The sequence below is a fragment of the Carettochelys insculpta genome, chromosome 3, assembly GCF_033958435.1.
Source record: "Carettochelys insculpta isolate YL-2023 chromosome 3, ASM3395843v1, whole genome shotgun sequence".
NCBI classification, from domain to species: Eukaryota; Metazoa; Chordata; order Testudines; family Carettochelyidae; genus Carettochelys; species Carettochelys insculpta.
In genome coordinates, this window is record NC_134139.1 from 161,797,628 (window position 1) to 161,817,449 (window position 19,822).

Genomic DNA, 19,822 nt, shown 5'->3' on the forward strand with positions numbered 1-19,822 from the left:
TAAACCAGGGAGACCTGTGTAATCAATGTCTTACACAGCTAAGGCGACTGCCCTGTCCCCCACAACAACCCAGAGCATTGGTGAGATCTCACAACTCCCGCATTAAGTGTCAGCTTAAATTGTGATTTTTACAACTACATGTTTACAATAGACCAAATCTCATGGCTTACTTGCTACCCATTAGGCTTTGCCTGAAAAGGTATCACACATGCACACCTTTGCATTCTCATGCAAATGATCACTGGGAAACACACTCCTCCCAGCCTCAGTATCACACCTGCCGCCCTTTGCATTCTCATGCAGATGACCTCTGGGAGACACATTCCTCCCAGCCTTCAGCAGCATTGCATTCCTTCTGCCACATTCCTTACACTTCTATGGTCTAATTCTGTTCCCACTAAAGTCAGTGTGAGATTTAACACTGACTTCAGAGTCAGAAGAATTAGGTCTTCAGTGAGGAATGCAGAAGTGCTGTTATTGCTCTAGAGCTTTATAGAGTGATATCATAGTCATTTATGGGAAAGTACGATGAGTTATGTAGAAGCAAAAAATCCACAGCTCTCAGGCAAGGTTTACAGAGCCCAGACTTCCCAGAAACAAGAGAGATATTATGTTATGCATTGAGGTGGAAAAATAGGAGGAAATCTATTAGAATATCACTGCAGAACTTTAAAGATTCTATAAATACATTTAAAATTACCCCATTTCCACTTGCAAGGGTAGAACAGTGAAGAACATTTTCAGGACACTGTGTAAAGGAATTTAGCAGAACTCTTCTTACTGGTATCAGAGAGATAACTGTGTTAGTCTGTATCTTCAAGAACAAGAAGAAGTCCTGTATCACCTTATAGACTAATAGATATTTTGGAGCATAAGCTTTCGTGGGCAAAGACCTACTTCATCAGATGCATGAGTGGGGGGAGGGTTTCCAGAGGGGTATTTAAAGAGTGATTTTGAACATCTCATCCAGAACTCTCTAATCTGGCAACATCCGTAATCTGGTATGATTTTAGCTAGTCAGGAAACCATTTATCATGGGTGTGGCCAAGTTTCCCATGGTCCCATAAAGTTTGTTTACAGCCACTCACTGTTCTGTGCAGTAACAGAGAGATAGCTGTGCTAGTCTATATACTATCAAAACAAAAAAGCAGTCTAGTAGCACTTTAAAGACTAACAAAATAATTTATTAGGTGCTGAGCTTCCCACTTCTTCATATCATAGCCATACCAGAACAGACCCTGTTCTGTACAGTTGGTTATTTAGCTGTAATTTACCCCTAAATGTCTTCTAACAGCCCAGTAAGCACTGTAATTGTTGGTAATGTTGTAGAAAAGATTTACTTCCCATGGTCTAGAAAATTCTCTAGTTCAGAACCGGTCAGGTCCCGAGTGTGCTAGACTAGAGAGGTTCAACCTGTATCAGTATTTATCAACTGCATTTCTTTACAATTGAATTATAATGGATGGTTAGTCTGGTCTTACTGTCTGTGAAACATTATGAGATACTTTGTGAATTAATTCTATTTACAGTAAGCCATATTATCTTATTTGCACAGGTAGTCTCACTGATTTAGAAGTCCCATTGGCATTTGACATCTGTGGGACTATTTGTAGGCCGGGTTTGGCCTATACCTTCCACTGAGTGTCAAAAATCTCTTTGAGAAGTCCGGGATGAGATTATTATTTTTTGTAGCAGCTTCCTGTGTGCTGTGAGCTTCAGCAACCCGGAAATCCTTGAAATACTAATAACACTTAATTACACTGATGTCTACTATAAGAACAATTCTGTTTTCAAGTATACAGTTTAAGTATTTTCTTTGAAAATATGTCTGTTCCTGCAACAAACCATGAGCTTCCTTTTGTAATCCTGAGAGATGACAAAGAAAAAATAATGGATTTACTAAGCAGAACTATTTAGCAGCTCTAGGATTATAACAATTTTTAAAAATTCTTTACCTAATCCATTTAGCTATAAGCTCAATATATTGTTCAGACTCAACAATGATCAGCATAGGTGCCTTTATTGACCTCACTGGTTTGCTTTCATTCATTGACTTTCAGAAAAGACAATCAAGCAAAATTCACAAAAACTATGAAGAAAGGTTATAGCACATTACCTTTCTTTTGCATACTGTTCTGCATAACTATAATAGATATCTGACCAGCCACATGATGCAGGGGTCAGCAACCTTTCCAAGGTGTAGTGCCAAAATTTGACCTTTTGACCTCTATGTACAGTCTGAGTGCCGGTGATACTTTTTAAAGTCACTAATAGTCCTACTTGCAACAGCTTCATTAATAAATAAAGATGCAGAGCTTTATCATTTAGGTGGTGGTTGATAGCATTAGCTGGTCTCTTGTTAATCCACAGGAGGCATGACTTTGAGTAAGCTCCCAGCTGCATGGCGGAGGAGAGGTGGGGCTGAGCTCCTGCTTTGCATGCCGATGAAAACTGGTTCACGTGTCACTCTTGCCACCTGCACCAGAAGTTGCTGATCCCTGGTCTAGAGTCATGTCTACAAGTTCAACTTGCATTTGCTCAGGCACAAATCTACAAGGCCACCACAAATTCCACATGTCAATGCGGACAGCCTGGTAGCCAGAGTAACACTGAAAGCAGCAGATGTTCCTTCCAAAGTTCTTCCCAGTGAAGGGTAATGTCACCAGGAAAGTTTAAACACAGTCAGGCACAAGATATAAACTTAGCACTTCCTCTGAAAAATGACCGAACAGTAAAGAGCCATTTCTCTAAACTACCGGCTTTAGAATCTGTGCTAGAATATGTTCTCCTCCTCTGTCTTTCTTACTGCACTACATAATATAGGTGTTCAAATGCTATGGTGATGGCTGCAGTGCAAGAATATATATATAGAACAGAACAGAACATTCTAAATGGCCCTAACATGTTTCTACCTGAGAACAGAAGCTATCTCATTTCACTGAGCTACTCCATTTTAAAGCATCAATAACAGAGACAACAAAACAGGGGTTAGAATTTTCAAGGTTGGGCTCGTGTCAGTATCTGCAGTCCAAAGACATCTAGAGTGCCGTACTAATGTATTTTTCCTTCCCTTGGTAAGTGATTAGAAACATAAGAATGACCATTCTGAGACAAACTGAAGGTCCATGTAACCCAGAGTCCTGTCTTTCAACAGCTGTCAATGCCAAGTGCCCCAGAGGGAATGAAAACAACAGGTAACCATCCACTGATCCCCATTTCCAGCCTCTGACAAACAGAGGCTAGGGACACCGTTCCTATACATGTAAAAGGACTACTTGGCTAATATTTCAAGTGCCTTCTCTTGTACTCCAATTCCCTTGTCCTAAGGTCCTCTTCATGGCAGAAGAGCAGGGGATAAATTTGATCAACACCAGTTAGTTAAAGAAAAAATATACCTGGAGCCAAGCCAAAAAATATACATATGTAACTCTCATATGTATGTCCTAGGTTACCAAACTCCTACTTTTTTGACGCATAAAGGGAGTATGAGCAGCAAAGATCAATCAACTCAGACCAGTCTACACTCAGTAAATGCACAGAAACAAATCATTATAATTTGACGGAACATAAAAGAGCCATAAGCCTGCATGTAACAGGGTTGCCCTTAATGGATGGAGGGCAAAGGCCTACCCAACCCTGATTCCAATGGATCCATTCCTGGATTGGATTAGGTGATTCCACTGTAAGGGTAACAGAAAGCTACGATGAAGAAGAAACTATGGAGTGTAAGAGAGAAAGAGATGATGGAGAGAAGGGGATTTTGGTGGGAGCTTTTGACACTGCCAGTGGCAGAACGCATGGCAGGAAGCTGTAGAAGAGACACCTCTCAGGACAGAGATTGAGACCTGCAGCATAATTGCTTTGTTGCTCTTTTCAATTTTGTGCTGCTGTATTGGGAACATGAAAAAGGAACACAAGTGTAGCCAGAAGCACAAGGAGAAAGGAGCCTGGTCAGAAGTGCCTGCAAGAGTTTTTGGTAAGAATAACAAGACATCCTGTGACACCTTACAGACTAACAGATACTTTGGAGCATAAGCTTTTGGGGGTAAAGACCCACCTCATCAGGTGGTGGTGGTAAGAATGTAACAGGAGAGTCCTGGAAAACGGGAAATTGTTAACAGGGCACAACAATGGTATCACTGGTGACAAGCGGTGCTCAGTAAACAGCAACCCTGCTACAGCTGGCAACTCCCATCAAGGAGGAAGTGGAAACTGAAAAACAGTAACAGTGGTAACAGTAAAAAGACGAACATTGTCCACTTATTCACAGAACAGAAGCAAAAGACTTAGATCTTGCTGCTGACATTTGCCAAGTGAACAAGAGCAGCAGGAAGTACACTCAGTAGCAGTGGCAAGAAGCATAGTTTCTACAGTAACTGGAGACCATTACAGGGACAGGGACAGGGACAGGACAGGGCAAACTGCCCTGGCAATGGCACAGTTGGGGTTGGAGGACAATGCTGAGGCCTTTCTCTGTACTGTGGAGTTAGTTCCCTGCCTTGCTTGCTGTGAAGACTCCACTTGGCTGCCTAGGGTGGTACCATTTTTCACTGGAGAGACTCAAGTCACTTTCAGAGCTTTGAGTGACACACAGTCACACTCAGACCCCGAACTGAAGCAGGCAGGCACTTAGATAAGGACTGATACCAGAAGTGTATGGGCATAAAGTCTATCGAGCCATTTGTGTGGAAAACCAAACGCAGTGTGCGACGCTACAAGTTGCAGGACCTTGCTGATTGGTGGCTTCTGGAAAAGAACTCTCTAGGGAAAGTCATGGACTTATTGTTTCAGACCATTTTTCTTTGCAAGTTCTGCCCATGGGAGCTCAAAAGTGAGTGAAGCAGTTTAAGATGGCAAGTGAGCTAGGAGCAGTGGAAAAGGCAGAGGCCAATAGGTTGGAGCAATGGGCCAGACCAGGACCACCCAAATTTTGGAGAAAGACCAGTAGCAGAAATAGTGTAATTATGAGTAAGCCTACAGCAGCAGGAAATTAAGACTAGACCAGGATATGGGACCTCAGAAGAGTGATCAACAGTGAATCTACTCTCATTGATTGGTAACAATTTCACAAAGAATGGTAAATAGACACTAATAATGTTTTCAGTGAGAAAAAGTTGGCCACTGTCGAAGGAATTGCCTTTCATTCAATCTGACTTGGGGTGGGGGGAGGTTTGGCATTTGTGGAAAGTGGGGTACCCTCCTAACAGACTAGCCCCTCTGAGGAGGCAAAAGAGCCCTTCTGAAGTATGTTTTTGGTGTGGAATAGAAGGCCATAAACAGAATACTCACTCTTCTGAAGACTGGGACCACAAGGACATGGGATATCGGTTTGATGTGTGTGAGACAAAATGAATCTTGACGAAAATGGGTGCTAGTAACCAAGACAGTCTGGCAAATATCAGTGTCATGTAAATCTATTAGCTGGAGTTTATAAACCCCATATATCTGAAAAAAGGCAGAAAAAACAACGGGTTTCTAGCCCTTCCTAGAGATATAGGAGAGCTTACATCTGAAGAAGAAAGGGTGTGAGACAGATGCAAAAGTTCCTTAGGTGTGCTCCAGAAAGAGAAGAGTCTGGGAAGCTGCGGGTGTGTCAGAAAACAGTGGGAGCCCAAACTGTGATCCAGGTAGTTGATGTTGGGACTCAGACAGCATCTTGTGGGGAGACGGTAGGCACCAAAATGGTGGGAGTTGTGGAAACAAGGAAGGTGTGGATAGCTCCAACACCCTCTTCAGGGACATGGGAGCAGTTTGTTGAGGGTTATCAGGAGATCCTAGGAAAAAGAGACTTTATTATGGTAAGCAAACTGAAAAGGTAGAGGCTGGACTATACGTTCACATGGCTGGCAACACACAGAAACTGCAGGTAAAAGATGGAAGTTCTCTTCTGGCAGAATTTGCCCTGGCCAGGCTTTATTGGGGTTAGAATGGGGAAAGCAACATGGTTACTAACCCATAAGGGCTGGAGGGCCGAGGCCTACCCAGCCTTGACTACGAAGGGGTCACACCTGTGTTTGATCAGGTAGTTCCACTATAAGAGCAGCAGGAAGTTACAAGGAAGAAAGTTGGAGGTGGGGAGACAGGCTACAGTGAAGGGGTCTTTTGTGAGACTGCTGGAGACAGGAGGCCTGCCAGTAAGCTGTGGAAGGGATACCCAGGAGGACAAAGCTCATGACTTACAGGTGATTGCTATGCTGTTGTTGTTTTCAGTTTTGGTTTGATAGTGGGCAAATGACAAAGGCATAAAAGCTTGACCAGAAGGGTCTGGAGGGTGAAGCCTAGTCAAAAGGGCATGTGGGGCTGTCTAGTAGGAAGGGCATGGGAAAGCCTCAAAGGGAAGAAATTGTTAGCAGGCCATTGTCATTGTAGACGCACTTCTGGCCATGGGAGAGGGGCAAGGAGCTCAGAAAATGGCAACTCTGATGTTGTCACCAAGACATACTAGGTTTACTTTTGAAGGTGATTGGCTACAAGCATGTTGCCACTTGATCTCTTGGAGCCTCTGGTGTGCTGAAGTCACTTCTCTCTTATCAACTGCCTACCTAGTAGCATGTCACAAATGTCCATATTTACAGATGAGGAGCAGGCATTATTCTATGCAGTGGGTTTAGTTTAGGGAACATTATCAGTGTGATCTGCATTTCAGGAATTTTGCAAGAAGACCACACATCTCTAACCCTAGTGCCTAACATTTAAAATTCCTTTTAAAATACCTCATTAAATCTAACTTAAATCAGAAAAACAGCATGTATTGACTTTCACATTTGCTGTATGCAACTCCTTTAATGCCAGTGGATCCCGAAAGCAATTTACTATTGTATACAGATTGGATGACTGAAGTGCAATTGCCTCTGGGGCAGAAAACTGCGACAAATTAACACTACACAAGAATATATATGGGACAAATTTTAACCAAAGACATGGACACACAACTACTCTAATTTTAAAAAGAAATCATAGTATCTTTAGTGGTATATTTTCTGCAGGGCTTAGACCAGCCTCCCTGTGTGAACTCAATTTGTGCCAGCATTTTTGCAGCCACAAAACGAATGGTGGGTACACAATCTTCATAAATGCACCTCTGTCTGGGCTGCACTGATGATCAGGTTGTTAGAGGTGTTACAATTTTGATGTCTGCCAACAACTGACTTGTGAGCATAAAAATTCTGGAACAAGCTTGTGTGAGCAAATGGAACTTGTAATATTTTCTCACACAAATGAAAAAAAGCTACCCAGTCTTGTCAACAGAGAGTAGATAGGACTTTGGTCTTTAAAGTGTCATCTGGATGATCTGAATATTGTCCTGATGATTTTTCAGAGGCACAGTGAAATGGAAGCTGCATACCATACAACCCATGTGGCCACAACAAATCCCCTAATATCTCTGCTTTTTGCTTTTCAGGCTATAAACTGAGGCTTGCAATACTAATTTGCCCACCTCACAGGGATGTTGAGAGAATTATTTAACCACTGAAGAGGTAATGTGCTCTATAAGCATATAAAACACTGCACCGAACCCTCAATTTAACTCTCTGGGAAGAATGAAGTGTTGCAGTGATACAGCTAAGATTTGAACCTAGAGTTTCACAAAGCAGAGAGTTTTAATATATTGAGGACAAAAATGTAATGATATAAATTACACAGCAATGTGAATGTGGGAAAAAATCCATGTAGCATAACATTTTTCTTTTTTGTTTGTGACTTCAGGTTTTTTAGAACAAATGAGATTATATTTCAGTAATTAGATAATCATTCTACCAGGTAACTAGCCTTTTAAATAGGAGAAAATACAGGTAAGCGTATATTACTATTAATGTTTGCTGCTGTTTCTGATAATAAATTACATTTCAAACCTTCTTTATTTCTTACATGTTCAGCAAAAGTTGAATAATTGGAGCGCAGGGAATTTCCAGTTTTGTCAGTGTGCTGCTGCAGAAAACAGTTTTATCAGGACTTCCAAAATAAAACTCCAAATTATCTCCCCAGGCCATGTCTATACAGTGAGTTGTTTTCCAAGTAATCCCTAAATTATTTCAAAATTCCTTATTCTGAACTTGGGGCCCTCTAAATGACATCAGAGTTTGAAATAAGCGGCTATTCTGAAAGTTCCATTACCCCTCCTAGCATATGTAGACAATGCTCCAGAGACATACTATACACCAATAAACGTACAGAACCCTAGACATATTGCAGTATATATGGGACAAGGGGGAGCGAAAGTTGTACTTTTTCCAATTACTTAGGTGTACAGTAATCTTAAACATATCTTCCTAACTAATTTCATACATCCAGGACACCAGGTCAGCCAATTAGGTGACTTTTTTGTTGGCATACTGTAGCAAGGAGACATTATTGTAAACAGAAATATACAATGTCTGATACTAAGTGCCTCCTGTGAGATGCTGAGCGCCCTTAACTTCCATAGGTCTGGCTGTGTGGTGAGCTTTAAAGGGGCACGCCTCCCATCATCAATGGATAAGACCATAAGGTAGACCAGTGGGTCTCAAGCTTCATTGCACTGCGACTCCCTTCTGGCAACAAAAATTACTTCACGACCTGAACAGAGGAGATGCTCCGGGTGGTGGGGGCCAGAGGCCAAATCTCACCTCTCTAGCCAGCAGTAGCATTCCCTGTAAACTGAGTGCTTGGGCAGCTACTTAGGAGAGATTCAGGGGCCATCCAGCTGATTAGCAGAGTCCCCACAGTACCCTACAGCACAAGCATGTGTGTCCACTGGTGGTGCCCATCTCCATAGGTCTTGGTGCACACACCAAAATTTATTACACACATGGATGGAAAAAATTAGAGGGAACCCTGGACAGGGAGGCCAAAACTGAAGCTCAAAGACTTCTGCCCCAGTCAGGGGGCCTGCAATCTGAGCCCTGGGCAGCTGAAGCCCTCAGGGCTCTGGTTTCAGCCCTGGGAATTGGGGCTCAAACTTCAGCTTGGGACTCAGCAAGTCCAAGCAGCCCTGGGAACGCCATTCAAAGAGGACTGTGATCCAATTTGGAGTCCTGATCCACAGCTTGAGAACCACTTAATCTAGATTGTGACTTGGGTTTACAGGCCCATGTGTGCGGGTGAAAGGACAAGAAAAGAGTATAAACTTGGTTTTATCTCAACTTGTCAGCCAGTACTAACAAGCCAGCAGAAGAGAGAGAGAGTGTGTGTGCGTGTTTCAGAGGGGAGAGGGAAGTTTATAAACTGCACCTGTTTAAGACAGGAGCATGCAGGGAAGAATTTATGCCACAGGATCCGATTCTCAGGGCTGTAATTAAAGGCACAGTTTTTCTATATAACTTCCCGCCCTCTTTCTTTTGCAAAGGGGTAAAAAGACTATCTGAGAATGATTCCCACTGGTGGGCATCCTCCAACATCACCCCATCTTCCTCCTCCATTCAGAACTTCCTTTTGCCTTTATTATCCATTGCCAGGCAGTCCCTGGTTGGAACTTGCTTTGCCTTCCCACTCTGCCAGTGTGAGTACAACTCTTATTGCCATGCACACCTCACTACTTCCAAACACGTCTGCTCAAATTTTCCATCATGCCCTGGTTTCCTGTCATCTTGGATGTTGCAATTTTCTTTCTCTAGGATGACACTACATGCCAACTGTCCATATGTACCATGCTACCTCCAACCTTACACTTATAGGCTGCATCTACACTAGCAAGTTTGTTTGAAAGATTTTTTGAAAGAAGGGGGCTCTTTTGAAAGATCTCGTGGAGAGCCTGCAAACAAAAAGTGTTCTTTTGAAAGAAAACTGAAAGAACGTTGTGCTCCTTCCAAAATCTCTCTTCCTTTCTCATTCCATGAAGATCTCCCGCTTTCAAAAGCTTCTTTTTTTGAAAGAACATTCCTCATGGGGCCTGATTTTTTTTTTTTTTTGACCCCTGGCTCATTCTTTCAAAATAACAGGGGCTTTGTGAACACTCTCTTTCGAAACAGCAGATTGCTCTTTCGATCCACTTTTCTGTGCATGGACACACTCTTTCTGAAGAAGTTCTTTTGGAAGAGATCTTCCAGAAGGGCTTTTTTCAAAAGATCTCTGTAGTGTAGACTTAGCCATAAAGAAATGTAGTCCTGTTATGTGCATCCCAAAACACTAGCTCTGCTTTCCATTTGTTCCAATTCAAAACTGCCTCCTTGTTCATAAAACCCTCCACAGATTGGTTTATCTCCTTTCAGGGAACTTGTTTCTCAGTACTCTTCCTTCCTGTCCCCTCAGTGGTGGCCTCTGTCATTCTAAACAATGTTGCCACATTCGGCCTTACAGAGCCCACCCTGAATCTCCTGCTCTGAAGCAGCTTTCAGTTTCCCTCCGTCTCAAACACTCTTTTTGATGTCAAATCCCACCTGAAAACACAGTTAAACTTGCTCTCTTTATTTCTGCCTCTTTTCTTCTATGCAATTACAAAACTCTAATTGTACTAAGATTACCTCTCTGAAAAGCATTTTTGTATAAAAGCTGCTGTGCAATTTTCTTCATTTTCTCAGATATCATTTTCTATTTTTCAAATAAATAAACTTTTTTCCTGATTTTTTTTAAAGTAAACTCTCTTCAATTACTTCATTTTTCTTGACCATTGTAAATTACAGGAATAACATTTTAACTCCTTTACAGAAAAGGATAATGCTTAAGACAGAATAATGATGTCATATAGATACTGAAAGCAGAGGCCAGTGTAAATGAAGGAAATGACCCAGTTTGCTGGGGCTTGGGAGTCAACAGTCTTCTGACAATAAAGTAAATCGCTATTTCTGGAAATAAACTGTACTCTCTTCCACATTTTTCAAATCAAGAAGAGACTTGGATGTACTGAACTGTATCATGACTCCTTGGCAAAACAGGATCTTCCAGTTACCAGCTTGAATATGGTGCAGTAACCCTTAGCAAAAAGGTTACAGCTTTTGCCTTCTAGATGAGCAATATTACATATTTACTGCCAAATGCCTTCCACTTATTTCTATCCACAAATAATGAGAAGATACCTATGTTCCATGGCTCTTATTTACAGCAATATATTGTGTGGTCACTGTTACTGTATTCTTCCTAGGCTCTCCCAAGATCTTACAATAAATCAATACAGAGACAAAGATATTAAAAAGTTTTTTGTGACTATAACATATTGCAGCAAGACACAGCAGTAGGGCAGTGTGCTGTAATGGAAATTACACTGCGTTGTCTCATGCTCACATGAGGCAACATGAACCTTTTAAACAATCTCCAAGTTATCGGCATTAATACAGCCTTACTGCAGTGTACTGCGGTATCAGGAAATATTTCACTGTTGCATCATGATGCAATGCAACCTGATAGTATCTGCCATTTCCCAGATGATGAAGAATTTGTCATAATGCTTGTATCCCATGCAGTTAAATTTTCTACTTATAGTGTCTTACTGAATAATTCCATCTTAATATGTTGGGATAAAGAATCACATTACAAAAAAAACGTGGAATGAAATATCTGGTAACTAAAAAACACATCAATGTTATTCTTTTCCTGGATTAGGCACGCCACTCGCCATTAGTTTGAATTCAGAAAAAAAGAGCTCTACTAAAAATGGATTTCCACAATCTTAAAAGTCTACTGAGGAGTTAAACAAAAATGTAGTGATATACAGACTGAATTCCATCAATCATTTTACCTATACTTAACTCATGAAATCTCAATTAGGTTTCTTTCTATAAACTGAGATTTAAAATACCCTGTAAAACAAGCTATGTACATGCTTTTATACATAAATTTTATTATATAAACACATAACTAGCACAGCAACTTGACTTATATACAGTATGTTTGATTCACAATAAAAAGTATGCAAAACACTTCCCTAAATTGTGTGTGAATGTAAGCCAGATAAAATGAACAATAATTTCTTTACCAATAAATCCTAACTTTTTAGGATTATACTGGTAAATATAACTGCATAATAGTACTAAAATGTACATGTATTTTTTCCTGTGTATTTTTACAATATACTTTTGTATTTTCTTTGTGCATAATTTCTGAAAAACCATTCTTAATGTCTTAATGTCTTCAGCTACAAATATTGAAACATACTTATTATATGATTAATAGTACATAGGATCCCTTTAGTTTCCACACCACTACATAAGCATGCATTGAAGATCACCTGAGATGACATTTACTGCAGCAAATTGCAGTTTACTGCAGGAAACCAGCATATATGGTATTCTGATATAAAGGATTTTGCTGCAGCAACCCACAGTAGCAGAGAACCTCCCAAAGGGCTTTACTAAATAAAATATTTTAGTTTACTATATAAATTAGATCTCTGTTGCTGTTTGTGTTTCGTAACATTAAAAAACTCCTTATTCTGCATGAAGGGCAGCTACACGATCTCTTCAGTACTTAGTTACTGCACTAAACCAGTCAGCAGAAACAAACCTCCCTGCAAAAGATGAGGTATCAAAATGCAGTAATATACATAACAAGTATTCATTCACATATGTGTCAATCCCTTGTTCATCACTAGATATTTCAGGCCACCGTTGTTTTTTGCTTTTTTTTTTAACCTGTAGCCCTGCATTTGCTCTCCCAAGGCTACACAGCTAACTGCAGCAGTAAAGTACCAGCCAGCTTTGAGGCTGTCCCCCCACTCCCTTCAGACAGAACTGACCCCAACTCACAGTCCTTGGGAACGCAGCTCCCACCCCAGCAACCCTAGCCCCGCAAACGGGGGGCTCCCAGTACCGACGCGCTACGCGGGCTCCTGTTTCAGGAGGCTGTCCCCGGCAAAGGGCACCGCTCGGAACGCGCGCCAAGGGGTCGAGAGCTGAGGCCCGCGCGCGTCACCCCCAACGCCAGCGGTGCTGGCGGGGAAGGCACGAGGCGCTACTTCACCGTGTGACTCTTCCCGGCGGCTAGTCCCGCTCCCGGTCTCCCGCTCAGGCGCCGCAAGCGGTGTGTGTGTGTGGGGGGGGGGGTGTCCGGCTCCCCGCGGGCAGCCGCTTGGCCGGGCTGTTCGCGCGCCGGGGGGCTCTTCGCCTGCGGGCGCTGCCCCAAGCCGCGCGGCGCTCTCTGCCCCGCTCCTGCAGGGCGCCTGGCCTCCTTCCACCTCCTCCTCCGCCTCAGGCCTGGCAGTGCCTCGCCGCAGCCATGTTCGCTCTGCAGCCGCTGCAGCTCGCGTGATGTCATCGCCAGCCCCCCGCCAGCCAACTCCGACCCCCAACACTCCGGCGCCCCCCGGGCAGCCTCCGCAGCAAACTCTGGGGTTCGGCCCCTGGCCGCCGCCTCCTCCCGCCCCCGCGGGGCCGTGCCAGCCGATGGGCAGCCTGCGAGCCAGCCGCGCGGTAGCGGGGCGGCGCGCATCCCCATGCAGCGCTGCCAGATCCGCTCCGGTGGGGGGCCCTCTCCGTCGCGCAGGGCCGGGCCGCCGCGGCAGGGGGCGGCTGCTGCGGCTGCTGCTCCTGAGCCGCCCGCACTGCTCGCGCCCTCCGCTCTGTGCCAGCCGGCGGGGAAAAACATCCCCTAGCTGCTCCGGCCGCCGCCGCCTGCTGAGTCATGGACTGAAGCCCTCCTGCCGCTCCGTCCGTCAGTCTGTCCCGCCCCAGCGCGGCTGCGAGCCTGGGCTGGCTGCAGCCATTCCGCAGCCCCGCTCGCGGCGCGCGCGGACCCCGCAGAACGCGGCTCCAGCTGCTGCCCGGATAAGACGCCTGCCCCGCTCCGCGCGCACACGCCACCTGAGCCATGATCGCTGCAGCCTTCCTGGTGCTGCTGCGACCTTACAGCATCCAATGCGCCCTCTTCCTGCTCCTGCTCCTGGTGGGCACCGTCGCTACCATTCTCTTCTTCTGCTGCTGGCACCGCAGGCTCCAGAAGGGGAGGCACCCCATCAAGTCCGTCCTGTCGGGGCGCTCAAGGAGCCGAGGTAAGAGCTGCGGAGTCCTCCCTGCCCGGGGGGAATTCAGGCTCTCTGCATACGAGTCAATCCCCATCTCCCCTCCTAGGCGGGCTCATTTTCTGCCGAGGATTTTGTATCTAACACGAACTCACCGAGCTCCTTAGCGCCAGGCTTTGGAGAATCCAGGCTGAGTTCAAGACTGCGGCAGCCGAGTCTCCACCCATTCCATAACGAAATCTTAGCTAAGTAAGAGATTCGCTCGAACCCCCCGATTTCTCAAGTACATCAGAACTTCGCCAGCCCCTTCCAGGCTATGAATTTTATATAGACTCCTGCTGCCGCTGCAAGTGTGCTGAGTGACACGGATCTCGTTCAAGAACCTGCACAAAACGACCAGCAGCGAAATCAAATTTAAAGTGAGCATGAAACTGAGTCAGATGCAATCCTCTGTCTCTCTCTTTTCCTTCCAGATGCTGTAATGAGAACGCATCACTTTCGCTCCGAGGTAATTTATTTAGCGCGCAATTTCAAGGTCAGAAGAAGTTCTTACATGCCTACAAATTGTTAAAGTCTTTTTATAAAATCACTCGCGAACTTTCTGTTTTGCACAAGAATCCCTTATTTTTCTCTGAAATATTTCACAGAACATGCTAATGGTTCATTTAATATTAACTGATACTCAGTAATATTCACTGACTTATCTGATGATCATTAGAACAATTGCTGGCTTAAATAAGAGCACTAATTGTTTTAGCTGACTGTTACAAGAATGATAGGTAAACATGTACAAACATCTGAGGCAAGCAATATGGGGATATACATGGCTGGTATATATTGACCTACCATAGCTTCCATTTCTTTGCTGTGTAGTCAGCAGTCACAAGTGTTTTGCTGGCTTGCTATTTCAGAGCTGCCGGCATCCCATGGAAACTCAGTTGGAGTTGAAGATCAATCGAGTAATACTTGACAATATTTTATTTTCAGTTACCATAATTGCATATTCCTATGTCAAGGGTGTCCCAGGTCTCCCGTGTTAGTGGTAAAGAAGTTCAGAGAGAATTGGTTTCCTCTAACCCATGGGCACTAATCCAAATATGTCTTGGGAGAGGAAGGGAAATTCTGTTTCTCTCCCACCTGCTCGTAAGGATGCTGGGTCTCTTATTTACAGGGTGCATAAGCCAATGCCTACAACAGCTGAGTTCTCAGCAGTGTCCCGATCCTTTGCTTCACAGGAGCAGACTCTCCCCATGCTAGGTTGCAAACCTTCCATCCAGGTAGAAGGACAGTTAGGCCAAATTTTAGTGGTCTTGCAGCCTTATTTGTCGGGTCACACTGCCACTCATGGAAACTTGGCCTGGCTGCCCTTCCATTTGTATGAAGGAATAGTCAGGACACATTTCAGTGGTGCAGTGTCCCTGCAGCTGCAATAATGCTACAGATTATTCCAATAGCAGCCATACTGAGTTAGCATGGGGCTACTTCTTTAAACTGGTCCGACCACAGCCCCTCTGGCTCTACAGCTCGTGGAATGTTGACTAAACCCATCCCCACATCCTAGCTGGTGCCAGTGCTCTAACAACAAACAAGGAACATTTTTAGAATAAGGAAAATACAATTGTCCCTTAAACTCCCTCTCGGTGCTGCTTCCTCCTGCCTGGCTTCTTGCTACAAATTTAAAGAAACAGTGGACACAACTTCAACATCTGCTTCCGAAGCTACTTGTTGGTCTGGAGCCTCTGAAAGAGTTTTGCATAGACAAGCTTTTTTTGGTGTTCACATTCTCTCCTCCCACCTCCACAGCATTAAAAACCTGGGTGACATTTTCAAAAATACCTAGGTCTATTCTACTGGTTTTCTAACTCATAGCTCGATTTGTGTAGCTAACATTGATTTTTGCCACCGTCCACACATCAAGTGGTCAAGGGAGAAACTCTCTCCTTGACTTCCCTTACTTCTCATGACTGCTAGGAGTACTGGGGCAATGCCAGTGCCATGGCAGTTCAATTTAGCATGTCCTCACTAGGCATTCTGAATTGAACCCCAGAAGATCAACCACTGGGAGGTCAATTTTCCCCAGAGTGTAGCTGTACCCCTAGCTATTGCCTCTTGTAGAGTTGGATTAATTATACTGATGGGAAAATTACTTCCATTGAAGTAGGCAGTGTTTACTGCTTACTGTTTACTGTGGCTACATGGCATGCCAGCACTTTGAAGTTTGATGCTTGGAAGTTGCCGCAGGGGGGAATTTGCCTATGAAGTGCTGTGTATGCATCACAACACTTCATTAGTAATCTCCCATCATCCTGATTACCATGCACCCTTTGAAGAAGGGGGCAAGTGTAGACATAGCCAAAGTGTTTAATGTTACTTTGTTAATCCTGCCATGTCTGTTTGTATGTTACATCATGTCCAAATTGCATATAGTTTGAACCTCTTTAGTCCAGCACCCTTGGGACCTGATGGGTACTGAACAAGAGGGCAATATCGTCCAGCACATTACCAACACTTCTGCTGCTTATTGGGCTCTGAGAAGACAATTGGGGTAAATTACAGCTAAATAAGACCACAGAACACTGAGAGTAAGGACTGATGGCCATAAACAAACATTATGGGACCACATGAAACTTGGGCATTCTCGTAAGTGTTCGTCTGGCTAACTAAAATCATCCCCGATTATGGATGTTGCCAGATGAGAGAGTGCTGGACTAGAGAGGTTCAACCTGTGTTTTAAAAGTTCATCTTTTTATTTTACTTGAATTCCAGTATCTGGGATATGAAAAGTTGCATTTTTTACCTGCTTTCAGATATGTTATAATTTAACATCACCATCACTAATGTTCAGCATTAAGTCAGCAAAATGCTGTTTTTTCATCTTTATCAGATTATATTGATCTGATATTTTGCAATCTGAATTTAGGATTATGAGGGAAATAAAATGATTGATTTGACATCACAAAATGGTATTACTTAATAATGTGATTGAAAATATTTATTTTAAGGAACATTAAAAACTACTAAATTTCAGATTATAACTAGAATCCTTGCACATGCATTAAGAGTTCCATATAAAATAAAGTTTAGCATTCTCATTAGTTAAACAAAATACAGTGTACTATAGCACAAAATATTATGGACTGTATAGATCAGTCCAAGTAAGATCTAACAAGAGATAAATAATTGTATGTGAAAGTTAGAGTTTGTAGTTTCTTGTCCAGAAAGTGTGAATCTAAAGTCACGCTGCTATGGATATATTTTTTACTTGTGTGGCCAGCTGGGTCTAGTTATGACTGACTTACTTGACTTAAGCCTTTTTACTCCAAGTGGAGTATAGGTCATCTGCAAGTCTCTTTCACTTCACTCTGTCTCAAGATAAAACTTCTAGATGATTCCAGGAGTACCCCAGTTGTTGGCCTTCAGTTTCAGTAGATCTTTTCCATTTTTTCTGAGGTCTTCCTCTTTTATGTTTTCCTTGCGGGTTTCATGTGAGAGCTTGACAGACAATGCTGGATCGTGTTTTTTTGAGAGTATGACCTAGCCATCTCTACTTTCTCCTGTTGATTATGTTATGATATCTCAACAATAATAGAGAATGAAAGACAGGATCAGTGGAAAATAGCAAAAGGGGTTTATGCATTAGTTCACCTTCTGAGGTGTATGTTAAAAAGTGACTTACATCACATGTAAACATGCATTTAGTGTTCTAACTGTAGCCCTTAGGGCATGCGGATTACCATAATCACAGAACTACTGGTAATTTTTGCATGATTGGCAGTCTGCCAAGAGAGACTCAGCTTTGGAAAAAGAGGGATGTTGCAAATCAGTATTGAAGTTCATTGTCGGGACTATAACTTGCATGGTTTATTTCTTTTAGGATTGTCTCTAGTTCTCTGCGCTCTAAAGAATTAAAACATTATCCCCAAATTAAAAGAAAACTGAGGGCAGCACATTGTAAAGCAATATAATCACATCTCCCGAATGGTAATGAATGATTGATACTAAGTTTGAACAGTTATTTTTACTCCATAATTTACCCTATGTTGAATTTTGATTTCTGTTGATAAATTTCGTGAAAGTACCCTGCTCTTTTTAGGGCAGTGGAGGTAAAGTTACCTCTAAATTTTGAACGTCTTTGCAAAACACATATCTCAGCAGTACATTATAAACACTACATGAATGTTTCAGAATTTTGTTGTTGGGAGAAAAAATTCCATATTAGGTTAAAGTGAAAGGTAAATTGACATAAGTCCCCGTGAAGGTAAATTGGTGTGACATATCCCTAGGGTGCTAAAAGGACAGAAAAGCAGCTACCGGGAAGGTATAAGAAGGTGGAAGACACTCAGGGCTAATTGATGCTACCTCAGGAGATCAATCCAAGTTATGTAACTTCCACTATGTGAATAATGTATCTGAAGTTGATTAACTTAGATCTGCTTTCTGCGGTGCCTTCACTGTGGTGTCACCTGGACACACCCTTTTGTTGACTCCTCTTCTACTTCTCAGATAGATTTCAGGAGTCGATGGGAGAGCAATCTTTTTTTCTCATCTATACAGACACAATAAATCAACCCGTGCTGGTTCAATTGCAGCCCCATTGATCTGGCCTGTAGTGAAGACATGTCCCTTTTTTACAACCAATTTAAAATGATTTTCAGTTGTGGAACTTTTACTGGGACTGTCTGGCTATTTTTTGTTTTTAAAGTTATTGGAACGCCAGTTCTTTAGCATCATTGTTAGTTGGGTTACTCTTAACAATGTCATTCCATTTGGAAGCTACTACGAGTTCAAATGAGACTTCCTGTTCTTAACATGGGAAACACCACCAGAAGTAATAACAGCATGTACTTGTAAATTGCATCCTCTTTTCATAGGATACTAATTTCCAAGGGTCTATACACACTGCATAAATGCAAAAATCAGGTTCATACAGCATACTGTCTATAGGGCTATCCTGCGGGGTGCGTGGGACCCCGGGCAATCCCTGTGCTGCAGAACTCTCCTATAGGCTTTGTCCCTCTCTGACCCTGTGGTGCTAGCGGACTGGGAGGGTGCAGAGTAGATCTGGTGTCACTTGCTCTGTGGGGATAGTGCTGGGGGTGGGAGAATGCTGAGGGGAAGCAATACCATGCAGCCGCTGCTTCCTCCTCCAGCAATCTTGAGGACTAGAGGAATTTTGAGGAGTAAAGGGACTTGGAAGTACCCCAGGCACTTTGAAGTACTGGCAGCTTAGCCGTGGCTAGATGCGAACCGGCTCTTTGAAGTTTAAAACTTCGAAGTTGCCGCCGGGGGCGGGGGGGGGAGAGTGTGCTTAATAAAGTGCTGCATATGCAGCGCAGCACTGAATTAATAAACTCCCAACACTCTACTTAGCATCAGTCCTTCGAAGTAGGAAGGTAGTGTAGACAGCCTATGTGTTTTAAGAAAATCTCAGAGAAACAGCTGTAGAAGGAACTATTTTGGGTTCACAGACCCAAATTGCAAAGTTTAATTAGAGTTTTATTCAAAAATCCAAATGACACGTGAATGACTTGTTTAATCAGGATTTGTATGCATATTAGAGTTTTGGGAGCTCTCGCTAAGTAAATACTTCAATATTGGGTTCATCAGCTCAGTTCCATTCTATGCTAACTACATTTTTAAAGTTAGATTTGATATGGAAACTATATATTTAAGCATCTAAAATCTATCATATAAATGTTTATATGTGATTTGGTAGTGTTGCCAGTTCTTGAAATTTTATCCCACATAAGCTATGTCTACACGTGCACGCTACTTCGAAGTAGCGGCACTAACTTCGAAATAGCGCCCGTCGCGGCTACACACGTTGGGCGCTATTTCGAAGTTAACTTCGACGTTAGGCGGCGAGACGTCAAAGTCGCTAACCTCATGAGGGGATCGGAATAGCGCCCTACTTCAACGTTCAACGTCGAAGTAGGGACTGTGTAGACCATCCGC

General features: G+C 43.1%; 2 protein-coding genes across 13 annotated transcripts in view; one reads left to right on the forward strand and one right to left on the reverse strand.

The window, feature by feature from the left end:
- Positions 1-12,992, reverse strand: part of BEND6 (BEN domain containing 6) — a 46,207-nt gene extending 33,215 nt beyond the window's left edge. For 4 of the 5 annotated variants that reach the window (XM_074991135.1, XM_074991136.1, XM_074991133.1 and 1 more), the window contains exon 1: positions 12,871-12,986. The gene's annotated coding sequence lies outside the window, so the exon portion shown is untranslated. Of the gene's footprint in view, positions 1-12,870 lie in introns of all 5 variants that reach the window. The other variant, XM_074991134.1, reaches the window with a different exon arrangement.
- Positions 12,993-13,592: 600 nt separating this feature from the next.
- Positions 13,593-19,822, forward strand: part of DST (dystonin) — a 483,110-nt gene continuing 476,880 nt past the window's right edge. For 5 of the 8 annotated variants that reach the window (XM_074991114.1, XM_074991115.1, XM_074991118.1 and 2 more), the window contains exons 1-2: positions 13,593-13,897; positions 14,341-14,402. In XM_074991114.1, the coding sequence (XP_074847215.1) occupies positions 13,717-13,897; positions 14,341-14,402 (243 nt within the window). In that variant the 5' untranslated portion in view covers positions 13,593-13,716. The remainder of the gene's footprint in view (positions 13,898-14,340; positions 14,403-19,822) is intronic. The other 3 variants (XM_074991117.1, XM_074991120.1, XM_074991124.1) reach the window with 1 other exon arrangement.